At 44.8% G+C, this 20775-nt stretch overlaps 1 protein-coding gene across 6 annotated transcripts in view; it reads right to left on the reverse strand.

Moving 5' to 3' along the window:
• TPM1 (tropomyosin 1) overlaps positions 1 to 20572 on the reverse strand; it is a 52432-nt gene extending 31860 nt beyond the window's left edge. For 2 of the 6 annotated variants that reach the window (XM_075345521.1, XM_075345522.1), the window contains exons 1-3: positions 20336 to 20572; positions 19529 to 19654; positions 19209 to 19334 (exon numbers count right to left, since the gene is read on the reverse strand). In XM_075345521.1, coding sequence (XP_075201636.1) covers positions 19209 to 19334; positions 19529 to 19654; positions 20336 to 20449 — 366 coding nt within the window. In that variant the 5' untranslated portion in view covers positions 20450 to 20572. The remainder of the gene's footprint in view (positions 1 to 19208; positions 19335 to 19528; positions 19655 to 20335) is intronic. The other 4 variants (XM_075345517.1, XM_075345516.1, XM_075345515.1 and 1 more) reach the window with 3 other exon arrangements.
• Between the last annotated feature and the right edge of the window lie 203 nt (positions 20573 to 20775).

Consider the following 20775-nt stretch of genomic DNA (forward strand, 5'->3'; position numbering starts at 1 on the left):
CGTTTTGAACATAAAGACCCTGCTAAACAAAGTTTAAACATACAAACACTAAGAAAAAAGGAAAAAAAAAAGAAGAAAACAAATATAATTATTTATATCAAAACGTAAAGAGTAATATTTAATATAATTATAGCGGTTTTATACTATTTATGGCTAAAATAACAATAAACTAATATTTTTCATTAATTTAATTGTCGGACTATGTGTGTGTGTAAAGGGACATATCCTTCCATTATTTTGATGTCATAAACGCATTCTTTCTGCACCTAAAAAGCAGGTAAAACGCTGGAATTTGGATGTTACTTGCTTTTTACAACTTCTCATTGACTTCAATGTTAGCAAAACGCAGCCCAAATGGCAAAAACAATTCACATGCTGCTTCTTTGAACGCTGAGTTTTTGCCCAAAATGATGCAAATTAAACTCAGCGTTTTGAACAGCAAAGTGCGGACAAGAAATCCCCATTTCCCATAGACTTTGCCGGAAAATCAAAACGCATACATTTTGGCATGAAAACGCTGCAGTTCAAAACGCAGCTGAAACGCAGGTAAAAACGCAAAGTGTGCGGACATAGCCTAACGGCACACTGGGACTTGTAGTTTCACTACTGTATATTTTATGCAGAGGCAGTTTATGACCTTTATTTGGAAAAAAGAAAAAAAAAAAAGAGTAATGCGCTTCAGTATCTGTAGTAAAATATGATTGCAAGTTTTGTTTTTTTCCCCAAAGACACTAGAGACACTAGGGAATCCTGTTTCTGGGGTAAAAAATAAAAGACTGCACCACAGATGTATGGGCACAGCATAACTAGGCGTAAAGAATTGATAATCGGTGGTCACGAGGAGTGGCCTTCCCCAACCATCACTGGTGTGGCCTACTAAAGGACCAGGACTTGCAAGCACAGTATTCTGGGTCTATTGAATAAAATGTGTAGACAAAAAGTGACAGTATCATGGGAAGGCCACACATGGCGATCACTGGGAAGGCCACACATTGAGCTCGCTGGGAAAGCCACACATAGCGCTTCCTGGGAAGGCCACACATAGCGCTTCCTGGGAAGGCCACACATAGCGCTTCCTGGGAAGGCCACACATAGCGCTCCCTGGGAAGGCCACACATAGCGCTCGCTGGAAAGGCCACACATAGCGCTCCCTGGGAAGGCCACATATAGCGCTCGCTGGAAAGTCCACACATAGCACTCCCTATGAAGGCCACACATAGCGCTCCCTGGGAAGGCCACACATAGCGCCCCCTGGGAAGGCCACACATAGCGCTCACTGGGAAGGTCACACATAGTGCTCACTGGGAAGGCCACACATAGTGCTCACAGGAAGGCCACACATAGCACTCACTGGTAAGGTCAGACATAGCGCTCACAGGAAGGCCACACATAGCACTCACTGGGAAGGCCGCACATAGCGCCCCCTGGGAAGGCCACACATAGCGCCCCCTGGGAAGGCCACACATAGCGCCCCCTGGGAAGGCCACACATAGCGCTCCCTGGGAAGGCCACACATAGCGCTCGCTGGAAAGGCCACACATAGCGCTCCCTGGGAAGGCCACATATAGCGCTCGCTGGAAAGTCCACACATAGCGCTCCCTATGAAGGCCACACATAGCGCTCCCTGGGAAGGCCACACATAGCGCCCCCTGGGAAGGCCACACATAGCGCTCACTGGGAAGGTCACACATAGTGCTCACTGGGAAGGCCACACATAGTGCTCACAGGAAGGCCACACATAGCACTCACTGGTAAGGTCAGACATAGCGCTCACAGGAAGGCCACACATAGCACTCACTGGGAAGGCCACACATAGCGCCCCCTGGGAAGGCCACACATAGCGCCCCCTGGGAAGGCCACACATAGCGCCCCTGGGAAGGCCACACATAGCGCCCCCTGGGAAGGCCACACATAGCGCCCCCTGGGAAGGCCACACATAGCGCCCCCTGGGAAGGCCACACATAGCGCCCCCTGGGAAGGCCACACATAGCGCCCCCTGGGAAGGCCACACATAGCGCCCCCTGGGAAGGCCACATATAGCGCTCGCTGGAAAGGCCACATATAGCGCTCCCTGGGAAGGCCACATATAGCGCTCGCTGGAAAGGCCACACATAGCGCTCCCTATGAAGGCCACACATAGCGCTCCCTGGGAAGGCCACACATAGCGCCCCCTGGGAAGGCCACACATAGCGCTCACTGGGAAGGTCACACATAGCGCTCACTGGGAAGGCCACACATAGTGCTCACAGGAAGGCCACACATAGCACTCACTGGTAAGGTCAGACATAGCGCTCACAGGAAGGCCACACATAGCACTCACTGGGAAGGCCGCACATAGTCCTCCCTGGGAAGGCCACACATAGCGCCCCCTGGGAAGGCCACACATAGCGCCCCCTGGGAAGGCCACACATAGCGCCCCTGGGAAGGCCACACATAGCGCCCCCTGGGAAGGCCACACATAGCGCCCCCTGGGAAGGCCACACATAGCGCCCCCTGGGAAGGCCACACATAGCGCCCCCTGGGAAGGCCACACATAGCGCCCCCTGGGAAGGCCACACATAGCGCCCCCTGGGAAGGCCACACATAGCGCCCCCTGGGAAGGCCACATATAGCGCTCGCTGGAAAGGCCACACATAGCGCTCCCTATGAAGGCCACACATAGCGCTCCCTGGGAAGGCCACACATAGCGCCCCCTGGGAAGGCCACACATAGCGCTCACTGGGAAGGTCACACATAGTGCTCACTGGGAAGGCCACACATAGTGCTCACAGGAAGGCCACACATAGCACTCACTGGTAAGGTCAGACATAGCGCTCACAGGAAGGCCACACATAGCACTCACTGGGAAGGCCGCACATAGTCCTCCCTGGGAAGGCCACACATAGCGCCCCCTGGGAAGGCCACACATAGCGCCCCCTGGGAAGGCCACACATAGCGCCCCTGGGAAGGCCACACATAGCGCCCCCTGGGAAGGCCACACATAGCGCCCCCTGGGAAGGCCACACATAGCGCCCCCTGGGAAGGCCACACATAGCGCCCCCTGGGAAGGCCACACATGGCGCCCCCTGGGAAGGCCACACATAGCGCCCCCTGGGAAGGCCACACACAGTGCTCACAGGAAGGCCACACATAGCGCCCCCTGGGAAGGTCACACATAGCTCCTCACTGGGAAGGCCGCACATAGTCCTCGTTGGGAAGGTCAGTCATAGCCCTCACTGGGAAGGCCGCACATAGTCCTCGCTGGGAAGGTCAGACATAGCCCTCACTGGGAAAGCCACACTTAGTCCTCGCTGGGAAGGTCAGACATAGCCCTCACTGGGAAAGCCACACATAGTCCTTGCTGGGAAGGTCAGACATAGCGCTCGCTGGGAAGGCCACACTGGAATTGTACTTTGGCGAGGTTTTCACATTGATTGTTAATGGCCCCACAATTTTGCTGGTTCACAGCAGTTTTGCCAACAGTATTGCAAAGTTTTAACCAGTCTATGTGAAAACCTTGCCAATTTACGGTAAAACCTGATGCCACCATGTTTTTCAGCTACCTAGTGGCCGCTAAATTGGGCCTTTCCCTTCTAGTTCGGTTAGAAAGTGGATTGGGGAATATGGGCAACACTGACAGGCTATGTGCACATGGGTATCTGGTGAGTTTTTTACCTCAGTATTTGTAAGCCAAAACCATGAGAGGGTGAAAAATGCAGAAGTGGTGCACGTGTCTCTATTAGACCATGTGCACACGTTGAATATTTGGTGAGGTTTTTATCTCTGTATTTGTAGCCAAAACCAGGAGTTGGCAAAAAAGACAGAAGTGGTTCACCTGTTTTTTAGGCCACATACACATGTTGAGTATTTGGTGAGTTTTTTTACCTCAGCATTTGTAGTAAAAACCAGGAGTGAGTAATAAATACAGCAGTAGTGATGCATTTCTATTATACTTTTACTCTGATTGTTCCACTCCTGGTTTTGTCTTACAAATACTGAGGTAAAAAACTCATATAGCAGTGAAAAGAGCATGCATGTGATTGTGCCCTGTGAGTATAATATAGAATGGGTACGTGCTTTAATGAAAAACACATATAGAACTTGTATGGCAAAACAGACGTCTGACTGAGGACTTAGGCTGCTTTCACACATCCGGTTTGAGCCGTGCGACTCAATCCGGCTGTGAAACCTATGCAACGGATGCGGTGAAAACACCGCATCCTTTGCATAAGTTTTTTACATGCGGCCCGTCCGGTTTTTGCCGCTTGCGGCATGCTACTGAGCATGCGCAGTGGCAAATACCGCATGCGGCGGCCTGATGCGTTTTTTGCCGCATCGCGCCGCATCCGGCATCCATAGGGATGCATTGGGAAAATCTGCCGCATGCGGCAAAAACCGGACGGAACGCAAGGCACAATGCGACACTAATTAAAGACTATGCAGGAAAAACGCAACCGGCAGCAAAAAAAAAACCGGTTGCGTTTTTCCTGCAAAGTGCCGGATTGTGCCGCATAGCAAAAACCGGATGTGTGAAAGCAGCCTTAGATGGTGGTAATGTGCAGGTCATGCTTACGTAACCATCGGATGAGTGCTATCCGATTTTTTTATAGTATAGTGTGCTGACCTATGTTCCTTGATGAGGAGGTGCTGATGACTATTTTTTTTTCACTGACAGTGCCTGTGAAAAAATCCCAGCATGCTGGCGATTATACACTGATATTGGATGACACTCACCCATTTAAGTCTATGGGTACATGAAGAAAAAAATCAGATGCCACAGTATGCATCCTATTTTTATGGATATATTCAGATTTGGTAGCATAGGAATTTGTGAATGGTCCTATAAATGATTAATAAAGGGGGTTTTATACGCTGCGACATCTCTAGCAATTGCTAGCGATGTTGCGAGCGATAGCACCTGCCCCCGTTATTCGTGCGACATGTGGTGATCGCTGCCATAGCGAACAATATCGCTACGGCAGCGTCACACGCACATACCTGTTCAGCGACGTCGCTGTTGCTGCCGAACAATCCCTCCTTCAAGGGGGAGATGTGTTCGGCGTCACAGCGACGTTACAGCGGCATCACAAAACGGCTGTCCAATAGAAGAGGAGGGGAGGAGATGAGCGGCCGGAACATGCCGCCCACCTCCTTCCTTCCTTCTTTTCCAGTGGACGCAGGTAGGATGATGTTCATCGTTCCTGCGGTGTGACACACAGCAATGTGTGGTACCGCAGGAACGATGAACAACCAGCGTGATGCACCACCAGCGATATTATGAAAAGGAGTGATGTGTCAACGATCAATGATTTTTGCCGTTTTTGCGATCGTTTATCGTCATTCCTAGCTGTCACACGCTGCGATGTCACTAACGACGTTGGATGTGCGTCACAAACACCGTGACCCCGACGATACATCGTTAGCGATGTCGCAGCGTGTAAAGCACCCTTTACTGTTACTTTAAAAAAATGTCTTGCACAAGGACAGATCACGGATAACAAGTGAGAAAACAATTCTCCCACTTCTCTGGATGAAAATCTGAGCAATTTTTTATACTGTTGTGTGAGCCTACCCTAATATCCAGTATTACGGAACAGTCATCTAGCACTGACAATAGGTGACAAAATGACATCAATTAATGCCCGTGTTTGCTGCATATGAACGTCTGTGTGGTTACCGGACAGTGGTAGGACTCCACACATCCGTGCAAAACACGAACGTTTTGCATGGTCTGTGGTGAAGTTGCGTATGTGTATTCCATGTGCTGTCCCTGTGCTAACCGTATGACATTGAGATAGTACACAGACAGCATAAGCTGGTATACTTACCTGTCTTCGGCGCTGCTGTTACTTTCTGGTCAGTGGTGAGTGCAGTGAATACGCAATAAGCATAATGAGTGGGCCCAGAAACAACAGCAGAAGCAGAGACAGCAGAGCCGGAGATAGGTAAGTATAAAAATTCTTTATTTTTATGTAACCTGTGTTTTATCTGGTACGCATCACACAGACAACATCAGTGTGCAGTCCGTGTGACACCTGTGCTGCCTACAGAAAACGGACATGTCGCCGTGTGGCACACATGGACACTCATATGCTCCACACGGACACACAATCTGTGTGAATACACGGATGTGTGACCAAGCCCATTGATTTTATTGGGTCTACGTGTATGCGTGTCTCCGGCACGTGTGTAAAGCGGACACCACACGTACCAGAGACACAGATGTGTGAAGGAGGCCTTAGTAGACAGTGAGACAGAAAGCTGGACAGATAGTACCTATTAATTGTTACCTTATTATTTTTTATGTCATTTACAACAAAAATTGCAATAAAATCCACTTGTGTGAAAATTAGAAGGACTCGTGGAGGGACAACATACAAGTGTTAAGGGTTGTATACTAATAAAAAAAAAAAATAATCCGCCCATAACAATCAACGTCTATTAGTATAATTAATACAATGAGCATAAATGGTTAATCGGGATAATATGGATTGTTATATTCTTACATTTCAGGCCATGTTCACATGTTGAGTATTTGGTGAGTTTTTTATGTCCATATTTGTAGCCATAACCAAGAGTGGAACAATCAGAGGAAAAGTATTGTATTTATCACCCGCTCCTGCTTTTGGCTTGCAAGTATTGAGGTAAAATACTCACCAAATCCTGAATATGTGTATATGGCCTAAAGGGGGCTTTACACGCTACGATATTGTTAATGTTTTATCGTCGGGGTCACGTTGTTAGTGACGCACATCCGGCGTCATTAACGATATCGCAGCGTGTGATACTTAGCAGCGACCTCAAAAATGGTGAAAATCGTTCACCATGGAGAGGTCGTCCCAAAACCAAAAATCGGTAATGGTTGATTATCGATGTGGTTCGTCGCTCCTGCAGCAGCACACATCGCTGTGTGTGACACCGCAGGAGCGAGGAACGTCTCCTTACCTGCCACTGGCCACAATGCGGAAGGAAGGAGGTGGGCGGGATGTTACGTCCCGCTCATCTCCGCCCCTCCGCTTTGATTGGCCGGCCGCTTAGTGACGTCGCGGTGACGTCGCTGTGATGCCGAACGTCACTCCACCTTGAGGGAGGGATTGTTCGGCAGTCACAGCAACGACGACGACCAGGTAAGTGTGTGTGACGCTGCCGTAGCGATAATGTTCGCTGCGGCAGCGATCACACGATATCGCATCCACGACGGGGGCAGGTGCTTACACGCTCGATATCGCTAGCAATTGCTAGCGATGTTGTAGCGTGTAAAGCCCGCTTTAGTGTGTGCATTCACACATCTAAATGAATGTCCGATCGCTTTCCGATAATTTATCGGAGAGGACTTCGACCCATAGAGTGTCGCAGGTCCATTCACACGTCTATGAAAATTACGGATTCAAGAATGAGATCAGTTACACTCCGAGCATATCGTATTCTGTTACACACCCTTAGACCCCTTTCACATGTGTGTATAAAACACGTATGTGAAAAAACAGTACCAGTTTCAGTTGTATTTTCCATCAGTGTTTCATCAGTGTGCGATCTGTGTTTTTCCGGTATGGATAAAGAAAGAATGAAATTCCAAAGCTTCTGTACTTTAAAATGTTAAACGCAAGCATCACACAGATGCCACAGATGGTACATGGATGCTCACTGTGTACTGTACGTGTTTTTCACAGACCCATACACTTGTATTGGCCCTTGTCACCTGTACTGACGGAAATAACAGACATGTCTCTGCATGGTTCACCTGGACACATAATAAGGCTATGTATCCACGGGAGAAAGTACCTGCGGATTTTTCTGCATCAAAATCCGCAGCTTTCCCCCGGAATCCGCACCTTAGCATAGGTGCGGATTTGACGCGGATTTGACGCGGATTTCGTTGCGGATTTCGTTGCGGATTTTGATGCGGATTTTGTCCATTGTACTCTATTGTGTTTCTGAATAAAGCTTAGTCTGTTTTGAAGGAAAAAAAAAGGCTCTTTGTCATTTCCTGTCCCAACCCTCCTTTCTTCTCCCATTTTGTAATAAAGGGGCAGAAATGTTTAAAGGGAACCTGTCGCCACTTTTTTTGTAAAAAGCTGCGGCCAACACCACTGTGCTCTTATATACAGCATTTTAACAGGCTGTATATAATAGCCCAGTGGTGGTGGCCGCAGCTTACAGCCAAAAAATGTGGTGCCATGTTCCCTTTCACTGTTATTTTTAAAAAAAAAAAAAAAATGTGCTCCGCTGTATTTTCACTGTCCAGCCCGATGCAAGCAAGCAACTGAGGGCTGTGCTTCTCAGCGGGATAAGGCGGAAGCATTCTCTGCCCCTCCCGCTGAGAAAAACAGTCCTCAGCTGCCCCTGAAAATGGCGGCTCCGTTGTGAAGCGCCATTCACAGGTGCTGTACCGAGGCTCATCCAGCTGCCCTGATGCATTGGCTGGCTGGGTAATATAACGGTTTTAATGCCAGTTTTCTGCAAACTGGCACTAAGCCCGAGGTTCATAATGTCATGCCTGTGTAGTCACGGCCATTATGAACCTCCGTTTGGTACTAAAGAAAAGAAAACACTTTTTTTAAAAATTTTATTTGAAAGAAAAACACACACACATCCCTGATTGCCATCTTTATTACTCCCTGAATCCCCGACAATAATCCATGACAACTCCGAGCCAGGCTCCGATGTGCACCCGGCTTACCCGGGCACTGACGTCAGCCGGTGACAGCAGCCGTCAGTGTATTAAATGCTGCACAGCTCTCTTCCGGCAGCTGGGAACATCTGACGTCAGAGCCCTGGTCAGCTGACTTAATTCGCGAGCGCGGGCGGGTCAGCTGACTGCACACCGATCAGCTGATGTGCCGGGCTCCGATGTGCACTCATGTGACCCGGGCACGGACGTCAGCCGGTACCAGCAGCCGGAAGAGAGCTTTGCAGCATCTCGAACACTGACGGCTGCTGGGACCGGCTGACGTCCGTGTCCGGGTCACATGAGTGCACATCGTCAGCTGACCCGCCTGCGCTCGCGAATTAAGTCAGCTGACCAGGGCTCTGATATCAGACGTTGCCAGCTGCCGGAAAAGAGCTGTGCAGCATTTAATAATACACTGACGGCTGCTGTCATTGGCTGACGTCAGTGCCCGGGTCAGCCGGGTGCATATCGGAGCCCGGCTCGGAGTTGTCATGGATTATCGTCGGGGATTCAGGGAGTAATAAAGATGGCAATCAGGGATGTGTGTGTGTTTTTCTTTCAAATAAAAGTTTTTAAAAAAGTGTTTTCTTTTCTTTATTACCAAACGGAGGTTCATAATGGCTGTGTCTACACAGGCATGACATTATGAACCTCGGGCTTAATGCCAGTTTGCAGAAAACTGGCATTAAAACCGTTATATTACCCAGCCAGCTAATGCATCAGGGCAGCTGGATGAGCCTCGGTACAGCACCTGTGAATGGCGCTTCACAACGGAGCCGCCATTTTCAGGGGCAGCTGAGGACTGTTTTTCTCAGCGGGAGGGGCAGAGAATGCTTCAGCCTTATCCCGCTGAGAAGCACAGCCCTCAGTTGCTCGCTTGCATCGGGCTGGACAGTGAAAATACAGCGGAGCACATTTTTTTTTTTTTTTTTAAAAAGAATTGTGAAAAAAGACCTGAGATCCTGTTTTGCCAGCTAAAAGCAAGCAGCCTGTAACTAGCTGCTTTTAGCTGGCAATCCAGAGTCCGGACACAACACGACTACACTGCCACTACTCTACACTACAAAATGGTGAAACTTCCTCTTCCTGAACTATCCTACATCACTTCCTGCGGATTTGTTTGCGAAATCCGCACCAAATCCGCAGGAAAAAGAGCCTGTGGGAACAGACCTGCGGATTTCTTGCAGATTTTACACCTTGCATTGACTTGCATGGGAAAAATCTGCAACAAAATCCGCAACAATAATTGACATGCTGCAGATTTTTCCGGATCAAAATCCGCGGAAAAATCCGCAGCATGGGCACAGCATTTCCAAAATGCCATTGAAATGGCTTGGAAGTGCCGCTGCTGCAGATTTTCGGCAAATCCGCGGCAAATCCGCGGCAAAATCCGCGGTAAATCCGCAGCGTGGGCACATAGCCTGATAGGTGCTATAACGCAGACATGTGAAGATCTCCATAGGTTATTATGGGTACATGTGATATCTGTGAAAAAAACCCCACATGTACTGGAAGTATGTACATGTGAAGGAGGCCTTACAGAGAAAGAAAGGATGTACAGTATAAATAATAAAGATTTAGATACATCAGTGAAAGTAATATATGATGACCAGATAAATAGGATTACTGGATTACAATTATAATCTAAAACTAGTGAATTTATGATACATAGCAGTGGAGACACGTTTTCAACCTATAAGATATAAACATTATTAATCATTAAAAGAAAGGAACCACTTTATGTTACTCTATTTATTTCATATGTTCCTTCTCTGTAAGACCGGTGTGTGGGAGCCCGGCTTTATATGACGGGGAGCCCCTGACTGGCCAGCCTGGTTGTGGCTTGTTATGCCCTCTTTTCCCTGGTGCATTGTAAAGGGTTAATTCTCCATGGCTTGTTCCCTTCCCGGATCCTCCGGATGTGAGGCAGTCCTCCTTCCCCCCTCCCCCTTGGGGGTATATATTCCTGTGACTGAAGTGCTTCCGGCCTCTTTGATCTGCGATCGAGAGCTGCCCACCCTCCCTCCCCTTTTATGTTGCTGTTTGTTGTTGGGATTAATGATGTTGTAAGTTGCAGTGGATGGCGGAAGATCGGCTATGGGTAACATGTGTCGGGAGTCCGGCGGCATAACCCCAACACTTCCGGTGGTCAATGTCAGGAGCTGCGACCTTACCCTTCCAAAATGGTGGTCTTAAAAGATGAGAGTAGTTGTAAGTTTTGTTTACTCTCCAATAAAGTTATTTAAATTTCTAATGTGGTCTTTTCTTTGCGTCGGGGAAAAAGGGGCCTTTGTTTAATGTGTGGGCAGTCACTCTGAGGCTATGTCCGCACGTTGCTTTTTACCTGCTTTTTACCTGCTTTTTTGCTGCTTTTTCAACTGCAGCGTTTAATGCCAAAATGGTTGTGTTCTGCTTTTCAAGCAAAGTCTATGGGAATTTGGGTTTCTTGTTCACACTATGCAGTTCAAACTGCAGCCTTTTTGTTGCAGAACTTTGGTCAAAAACTCAGCTTTGCAGTGCAAAACCCAAATGGCAAAAACAATTGACATGCTGCTTCTTTTTCAGCATGGTTTTTGACCACAAATATGCAAATTAAACGCTGCAGAAAAAAAAGCAAAGTGCAGACAGGATTTCAGCTTTTCCCATAGACTTTGCTGGAAAACAAAAACGCATGCGTTTTGGCACAAAAACGCTGCAGCCAAAAACGCTGCAGAAACGCGGGAAAAAACGCAACGTGCGAACATAGCCTTACTTCCTTTCTTTGCAGACTATCACAGGATATACTCAGGCTGTACTGTTGAGTCAGTGTTATCTTTCTTTTATCTATGAACTTTGGAATCATCATTGACTTGCTGGAAAGCTTGTCAAATAATATCGTGAAGAAACTTTTCCCCCAGATACTATATTGAAGACACTAAACTGTTAGAAAGGGTGCAGTTAGGTTCTGTTTCCAAGATATGCTTTTATAGGGTCTGTGACGGATCCATTAAGGTTATTATGGTCCTTCCCCCTCTCCTTTTCCTCTAGGTTTCTGTATTTTTTTCTGGACAGAGTTGTGTAAAATAAATATTCGGACAAAGAGTAATCTAAAACCTGATCGGAAAAAACTGCAGAGAGTGAGAGCAGAACCAAACTGAACCCAGTGTTATAGTGCTTATTTGTAATGGGATTTCAGCTCAGTGTATTATTTCACTGTTCCTGCAGAGGGCGCTAGTTGCTGCTTTATTACAATCTACAGTACTTGTAGCCTGTAGTAGGAGCTCACGTCACAAATTATTTTTAGTAATTGTGTCCCTGACATTTTAACATGCTAAGGCTTCATTCAGACGTCATGGATTTTTCTACTGAACTAAAAAAAGATTTTAATCGGTGTTTTTGGTTCGATTTTCAGCAGTCTTTGTTCAGTGTCTCAGTTTTTACCATCACTGATTGTTTTTTTGTATTAAAAAATAAATACATTGAAAAGCCTCTCTTAAGGCCCCGTTACACTCAACGACGTATCTAACGATATATCGCCGTAACGTACATCCGGCGTCTTTATTGACGTCGTTGTGTGTAACTGCTCCGAGCGAGTGTTAACGATCAAAAATACTCACCTTATCGTTGATCGTTGACATGTCGCTCATTTTCATAAAATCGTTGCAGCTGCAGGTACGATGTTGTTCGTCGTTCCTGCGGCAGCACACATCGCTATGTGTGACACCGCAGGAACGACAAACATCACCGTACCTGCGGCCGCCCACAATGAGGAAGGAAAGAGGTGGGTGGGATGTTACGGCCGCACATCTGTGCCCCTCTGCTTCTATTGGGCGGCCGCTTAGTGACGCCGCTGTGACGCCGAACGAACCGCCCCCTTAGGAAGGAGGTGGTTTGCCGGCCAGAGCGACGTCGCTAGGCAGGTAAGTCCCGTGTGACAGGTCCTAACGATGTTGTGCGCCACGGGCAGCGATTTGCCCATGACGCACAACTGACGGGGGCGGGTGCTTTCACCAGCGACATTGCTAGCGATGTCGCTGCATGTAAAGCCCCCTTTATTCTCTACAATGTTGAAAATAGACAGGGCATAGATTGAAGACATATGGCAATGTGTGCAATCAGTGATTTTTTTACGGACCTATAGACTTGCATTGATGAGTTTGATGTGTGACTCAGATCAAAACTGGATATGACTATTTTTTTCAGGAGCCCACAGTCTGCAAAAAAAAACAAACACGGACATGCGAACAGCCCCATAGACTACAATGGGTATGTATTCTATCTGTGAAAATTGCAGATAGAACATGTATGTGATTCACTGGCTTTTGAATGAGGACTTAGGGCCCCTTCACGTTGCGTTTTACCTACATTCAGTGGTTCCGTCGGAGCTTCCGTCCCAACCCCCCCATAAAATGTGTTTTGGACGCATGCACCGACGGGGCCATTGACTAATGGAGCTGTTGGAGTCAGCGTGTTCTCTGTCTTGCACCATTTTCGGGCATATACGTTTTCTGTAGGCGGACACCCAGACGTAGCCCCGTTGGTGCATGCGTCCGAAATACATTTTGCGGGAGGGGTTGGGACGAAAGCTTTGACAGGACCACTGAACGTAGGTAAAAACACAATGTGAAACCAGCCTTAGGCACCTACATTTGCATCTGGGACCATATGATACAGTCTTGCTGAACATACAGGTAGATGTATGCAGCTCTAAGTCTTTTCTACTGACTGCAATAGAAACAATAGTAAACTGCAGGGTATACGTTTTTAATATACCACATGGGGTACCACAGGGGTCAGTTTTGGGCCCGCTTCTTTTCAACATATTTATAAATGACCTTGTTGGGGGCATGCGGAGTAGAATTTCAATATTTGCAGATGATACTAAACTCTGCAGGGTAATCAATACAGAGGAGGATAATTTTATATTACAGGGAGATTTATGTAAATTGGAGGATTGGGCTGAGAAGTGGCAATTGAAGTTTAATGTAGATAAATGTAAGGTCATGCACTTGGGTAGAGGAAATAACATTTATGATTATGTACTTAATTGTAGAACACTGGGTAAAACAGACACAGAAAAAGACTTGGGTGTATGGGTGGATGGTAAACTTCACTTTAGTGGACAGTGTCAGGCAACTGCTGCCAGGGCTAATAAAATAATGGGATGTATTAAAAGAGGTATAAGTGTTCATGAAAAAAATATAGTTCTACCTCTGTACAAGTCACTAGTGCGACCGCACTTAGAATACTGTGTACAATTCTGGTCCCCGATATATAAGAAGGACATAGCTGAACTGGAGAGGGTGCAGAGAAGAGCCACCAAGATTATTAGAGGAATGGGTGGGCTGCAATACCAAGACAGGTTATTAAACTTGGGGTTATTTAGTCTGGAAAAATGAAGGCTTAGGGGGGATCTAATCACAATGTATAAATATATGAGGGGACAGTACAGAGACCTTTCCAAAGATCTTTTTACACCTAGGCCTGCGACTGGAACACGGGGGCATCCGCTACGTCTTGAGGAAAGAAGGTTTAATCATAATCACAGACGAGGATTCTTTACTGTACGAGCAGTGAGACTATGGAACTCTCTGCCGCATGATGTTGTAATGAGTGATTCACTACTAACATTTAAGCAGAGCCTGGATGCCTTTCTTGAAAAATTTAATATTACCAGTTATGTATATTAGATTTTATGACAGGGTATTGATCCAGGGAACTAGTCTGATTGCCGGATGTGGAGTCAGGAAGGAAATTTTTTCCCCATTGGAACTGGTTTGCCACATTGGGGTTTTTTGCCTTCCTCTGGATCAACATGTTAGGCTACGGGTTGAACTAGATGGACTTAGAGTCTCCCTTCAACCTTAAAAACTATGAAACTATGATACTATGAATAAACAGTTGTTTTGAGAAGTGTAGTGAACCATTAGGTAATGTGCACACAGGTGGCATCTGCTGTGGGATTTCTGTATGAAAATCCCCAGTGATATAAACTGCTATAAATGTAAAGATACTGCAACATTTGAGCACGTTATCCTTTGCATTTTCTTTAGGCAATGTGCCCACGGGATATATGCGCAGGTACGTCCGCAGGTATCCCGCAGCTGATCCCCGGAATCTGCAGCTATCCATAGCTGCGGGATTCCAGCGAAATAGCTGCGGTAAATCTGCGGACATTCGTGCGATTTACCTGCGTAAGTCCTGGCCTCTATCTCCATAGTGGAGAGGTAGGATTTCTGTAGGTATTTTCGCAGGAATAATTGACATGCAGTTACGTGCGGCTGCGGGAGATCCGCAGTCGCACATTCCGCAGCCGCACATACCGTAGCATGGACACACACACTCCCCATGTCCCATAGGATAACATGGGGAGTGTCTGTACTTGCTAAAACCTGCGGATTTATCTACAAAATCCAGATAAATCTGCAGGTTTTCTGCGGCAAAATCCGCGGGTACATAGTCCCATGGGCACATAGCCTAAGAGATTGGGGTTTGTTTTGCTATGGGGCAAAGAACTTGCCCTGTGACGATCTGTTCCAGACACACGATTCTCCTGATTTCCGGAGACATCACGTTGACAGAGCAGCTTCTTTTCTTTTGATCTGCTCTGTCGATGGAGCATCACTGCCAATGTCATGCTGATTGACAACCAGCTCCTCTCTGCCTAAGTGCAGGGACCCAGCTGTCAATCAGCATATCATCGGCAGTGATGCCCCATCAACACAGCAGACTGGAAGAGAAAGAGCTATTATGTTTATGTGAGGTCAAAAGAAGCAGGACAATTGAAAAGATTGTCACAGGGCAGAAGACGCAGGTAGTTATCAACTACCTGTTCATAAGATTTTAGCTGGATAACCCCTCTAAACGGAATCTGTCAGTAGGATTTCACCTCCAATCTATTAATATGTGCATGTAGCTCTTTTAAAGCCCTGCCTCCTCCTGCTTGACTGACAGCTCCTTTGCTGAAAATCACACAGCATAGAGCAGGGTTCCCCAACTCCAGTCCTCAAGGCCCACCAAGAGTGCATGTTTTCAGGATTTCCTTAGCATTGCACTGCTGTTGGAACCAGCACCTGGGCAGGTAATTACATTAACACCTGTGCAATACTAAGGAAATCCCAAAAACCTGCACTGTTGGTGGGCCTTGAGGACTGGAGTTGGGGACCTCTGGCATAGAGGACATCTTACAAGCTGGAGGAGGCAGCTCTGGTGCCGGGAATAGAGCTGGAGTGACAGAACCTTTAGATCATCAGCCTCATTTGTATATTAAGTCAAATGCTGATTTCTCAGTAATGGAGGAACGGCCTGATCATGTAAAGGTATTGCTGGACTCCAATTTGAAAGAGCTACATGTACATATAGTTTGGGAGGTGAAATTCTGCTAATAAGATCTCCTTTAAGAGAAAATTTTAGTAATAAGAAATTGAGTTTCCTATTGTAATTATGCATTGTATTAAGGCTGTAACTACACCGATGTTGGCCACAACACAGGTCGTGTGGCCAAAGACTGCTATAGAGTGAAGAGGTGGCATTGCTACCTGCAAAGTACTGTGACTGAGACAAGCAAGTCTGAGAAAGTTGTATTTCTTTGAACTTGCTTGACGTGATACCTTGCGGGTTACAATGCAATCTTATTCACTTGCCTTATGCTTCAATAGCAGCAGCCAAAGTTGCCTAATGTGTGTTTGTGGGTGATAACTCTGGATTTCTCTTTTCTTATGGAGATTTAGTATGGCCACTCACATTGTGGTATAAGGGGCAAGTGGTCCATAATTATTTATACTTCTGCGGAAAGGAAGATAAAGTTAAGACATAATAATGATCATGGATTCCTGTACTCATGTAAAAGTTTCTCTTTAATTGTAAGAGAATAGAGTGTAATATTGGGATTAGCCTAGCATTACTCATGAGCGTAGTAGAGAAGTCAGAAATCATGGATTCATCCACTATTCATTGTTATATGTACACACACACAACATTTCCTAGTGACTGAAAAATATACACCTTACATGAAAAGTGAAAACCTAAAATAAAGTGTTGTAATGTATTTATAATTAGTGTATGTCTTCATTATTGTGCCAGTGCCAGCTTTCAATACCTGCCTTACAGGTAACATCCTGGCACAGTGTGAAGCGTGTCTATGGAATATTTAATTCGGGATATTACATTGCTATAGCTTTAGGCTTTCCTGTAATTAACCAATTCATGAAGACAAGTCACTACAAGAGTTTTAACTTTGTTAAATAAACACCAATAACTATTCTTAGTCCAAACTTCCAAATGAATCTGCTCTCGCTGTCTGGATTGTGCATAGAGAGTGATTTCTAAATAGTCGACATACTTTTCCTTATAAGGAATATCTGTCTGGAATCCATATGAGTCTACGGCTCCCCACAATACAGAATGTTCCATTGTATCACAGACCTGCACACTACACCTCGCACCATGCCAGCTGCTATACACCAGCAATGTGGGATGCACGTTAGTTTGGAAACATTGTTAGAACTAATTATTAAAGAATGTTCTCTTTCATTCATACTGAGATTAGTGAGATTAATCTCTACATTAGAAAGATAGAATAGATAGAGATACATAAACAAATACACCTATATAAACAGACAGGTAAACATATAGATATATTAGCACATGTAGATAGATAAATGGATGCCTTAGTAGGTAACGGCACAGGCATATAGATTATGTATATTAATAAATATATGTAACATTTAACATGTATAACATATATATATATATATCATCTAATCAGCACCAAGTAAATATTATATTTATATATATATATATATATTAGATTCATATTGAGCCACAATACAAATCTACTGAATATATTTTTATATATATATATATATATATATATATATAATATATATATATATATATATATATATATATATATTCAGTAGAGTTGTATTGTGGCTCAATGTGAATCTAATATATATATATATATATATATATATATATATATATATATATATATATATATATATATATATATATATATATATATATATTAGATTCCTATTGAGCCACAATACAACTCTACTGAATATATATATATGTATATATATAAAAAATATATATATTCAGTAGATTTGTATTGTGGCTCAATATGAATCTTATATATGTAATTATATTTATTTTGTGCTGATTAGATGGTAGGAAGAACCTAAATCATGTACAGGGCCCTCATGTATGCTGTGATTGTATAGTGTAAGACCCTCCCCTGCACAGTTATTTCACATTTGACAGGGAGCAGACAGCTGAGGGCCAGAGTCTTGAGTGTATACCATATAAAGCTTGGAGTTATATATAAACCAAGTGTATTCCTATCTCTGCACTCTGCAGGGACAGCAAGTATCATCTTCCTCCTTCCTTTACAGTAAGGACTAGATTTCTCCTTGGCAGATGTATGACAGCATGGAAGAAAGAGGTCACTGCAAAATTTATATGGCTTTCATCAACTAGAAAGATTCTCATCTCTGTGACCTTATTAGCCAACAATGGTTGCTATCATCCAGCTGTAATAGTTCATGTCCAAGCTGTAAGGGTTCAGGTCCATAAGTCTTTATATATTTTTCTCTAAGCTGTCAACTGCCTTGGAGCCTGTACAGATAGACACAGCTGAAGCCAAAGAAAGCTCTGCCTACCCCTCCAAGATTGGTATTGCACAAATTTAGCAGTTTATGGCCTTTTTTATGAGATACTGGACACTTACAGAAGGAGACTGGTGATCTTAAACTGCTGAGTAGCTTTAAAGGGCAACAGAAGACCAGTACTAGAAATTATGGGGCCTGAAATAGTAATAGTAATAAACAGATACTTAATGAGATTTTGTAACTAAACCAACATAAAAAATATATGTTTTTATACATTTAAGAAATGTATCCTATTGACCACTCCCAAGTGAGAAATGGCAGTGGAGGCATTGTGTCATTGACAGTCTTTCCCATAATAGGATGTACTGGGCAGTAACAAATTGGCCTCCACTTTGTATCTATCTATAGTCATATTAACTGTATATTAACACATTCTGCTTCAAAGAAATAGGAAAATTTAGTAAACAAATGCTAGTACATATATTTCTACATACACACACTCCAACTTATACAACTTCTAATACATACAGTGTATACACACGCACACACGCACACACACACACACACACACACACACACACACACACACACACGTATATGTAATTTACAGAATTACAAACTAACTGAGGCATAGGATGGCCAGCTTCCAGTTTATATACTTTATACTCCATTTAAAAGGATATGGCTGGGCTGCAATACCAGGCAAAGCCAACTTACTAGAGTGGCGCTGTTTCTGTTAAAGGAGCCGATTCCTCATTCTACACATTTAGGTTTCACTATAGACATTTACTGTATATTCAAATAGTATTGAAAAAGAAAAACTAACTGTACAGTGCTCTTTTGTGATGCATGCAGAATAATTAAGGGCAAGAACATCTGAATGGAACCAGTGCAGAGCTAGTGTCATAGCAGAAAAAACATGGACTATGCATCAATTGGGGGACTTTTGTTCAACCGCAACTTACGTCAGTGGCCTTCTTCTCGGCAAGTTCCAACTTTTCTTGGGCATCCTTCAGGGCTTCAGAATATTTGTCCAACTCATCTTCAGTACCTTTGAGTTTCTTCTGCAGTGCTACAAGTTCATCCTCCAGCTGAGACAGGGTTGTACAGGTACCACAGGGGTGGAGGGGGTAGTGGGTTGATGGACGAGGGCAGTGACATGGGGGCAACAGGGTGTGGCAGCAGGCAACAAAGGTGCAGAGGGATAGGATAGAACAGGTACCACAAGGAGAGAGAGATAAAGAGAGAAGATAGTTAGACAGGTTGACCTTGTTCAGCCTTATACCTTAGTAGCCTTCTCCTCTGCAGCTAGGAGGCTCTCTTCAGCCAGGTGATGGTCATCCAAAATCTTATCTCTCAAATCCTCTGTCTCCCGCAACTGCTTTTCCAGTTGGGCAATCTCTTCCTCTAACTAAGTGGTTTCAGTTTTAGAGGAGAAAAAAAATAAAAATATTTAAACTATACTAATATATAATATACTAATATAATATTGGTTTATTTAACTGTAATTATTTTCTAACATGAAAAAAAGTGTGTATTAATTATGTGACTTACAATAAAAAGGCTTATTCACAAAGAGGAATTGCATATAACCAAGCATGGTAACCACGTTAGAAACCTTCAGTGATAGATTGTCCCTTCTTGCTATACACCTTCACCTTTGTGAACAAGCCTTTTCATTCCACCGTTAATCATTAAATGTGATAACCCTGCCCACAGAAAGTTCAGAACTAGAAAAAAAAATATTTCCAAACTCTTCTGTTACTGGTGAGGAGAATGAAACCACAAATCTGTACTGCTGGACATGTAACAGATATCTACATGTTGCTATAATTGGGAAATTGCCAGTTTCATCAACCCAGGAAGGGAAAACAGTCTTTCCAATAACTTTCATACTAATAACGTAGCATCTACCCATAAATGAGGATAATATATAGTAACTTGGCATGTGATGAGCTTTTCTCCCAGGACTATGAATGAACTATGTATTCATTATGACTGAAGTTCTTGTGGCTACAGGCAGGACCAGGGTGGCATAAGATGTCCTCTATTGGCACTGCCATGGGAAGTGCAGTAAAGGTTCCAAGCAGACCTGTTTGCTCTTGTCCTCTGCTCCCTTCTTGTCGGCTTCAGCCTGTTCTGCTCTGTCCAAGGCATTTTCCTTGTCGAGTTTGAGCATCTGCATCTTCTTCTTGATGGCGTCCATGGCTGGTGTTTGGTTTGGGGGTAGTCACACAGAGAAACGGGACAGAGAACAGGACCTGAGAGGATGCAGAGAGAGGTTCAGCTCCTCTTATTCTGAGCCCTGGGCTGGAGTGCAAACTCTCAGCTGTTCCAGCCTCAGAAATATGTACCAGGGAAGGCAGAGGGGGGGCAGGCACATTCCTTAGGATACCCAATACTTTTTTGGGAGCCTGTCCCAGTGCTGGCTTTTTTTAAGGCTAGCTCCTTCTATTCGCTGCAGCGGACCATTTGACTGCATTTGACTATATAAGGGGTGTGATGGGCAGAGGCATACATTGGGAGGATAGG

The sequence above is a fragment of the Anomaloglossus baeobatrachus genome, chromosome 4 (assembly GCF_048569485.1).
Source record: "Anomaloglossus baeobatrachus isolate aAnoBae1 chromosome 4, aAnoBae1.hap1, whole genome shotgun sequence".
NCBI lineage: Eukaryota > Metazoa > Chordata > Amphibia > Anura > Aromobatidae > Anomaloglossus > Anomaloglossus baeobatrachus.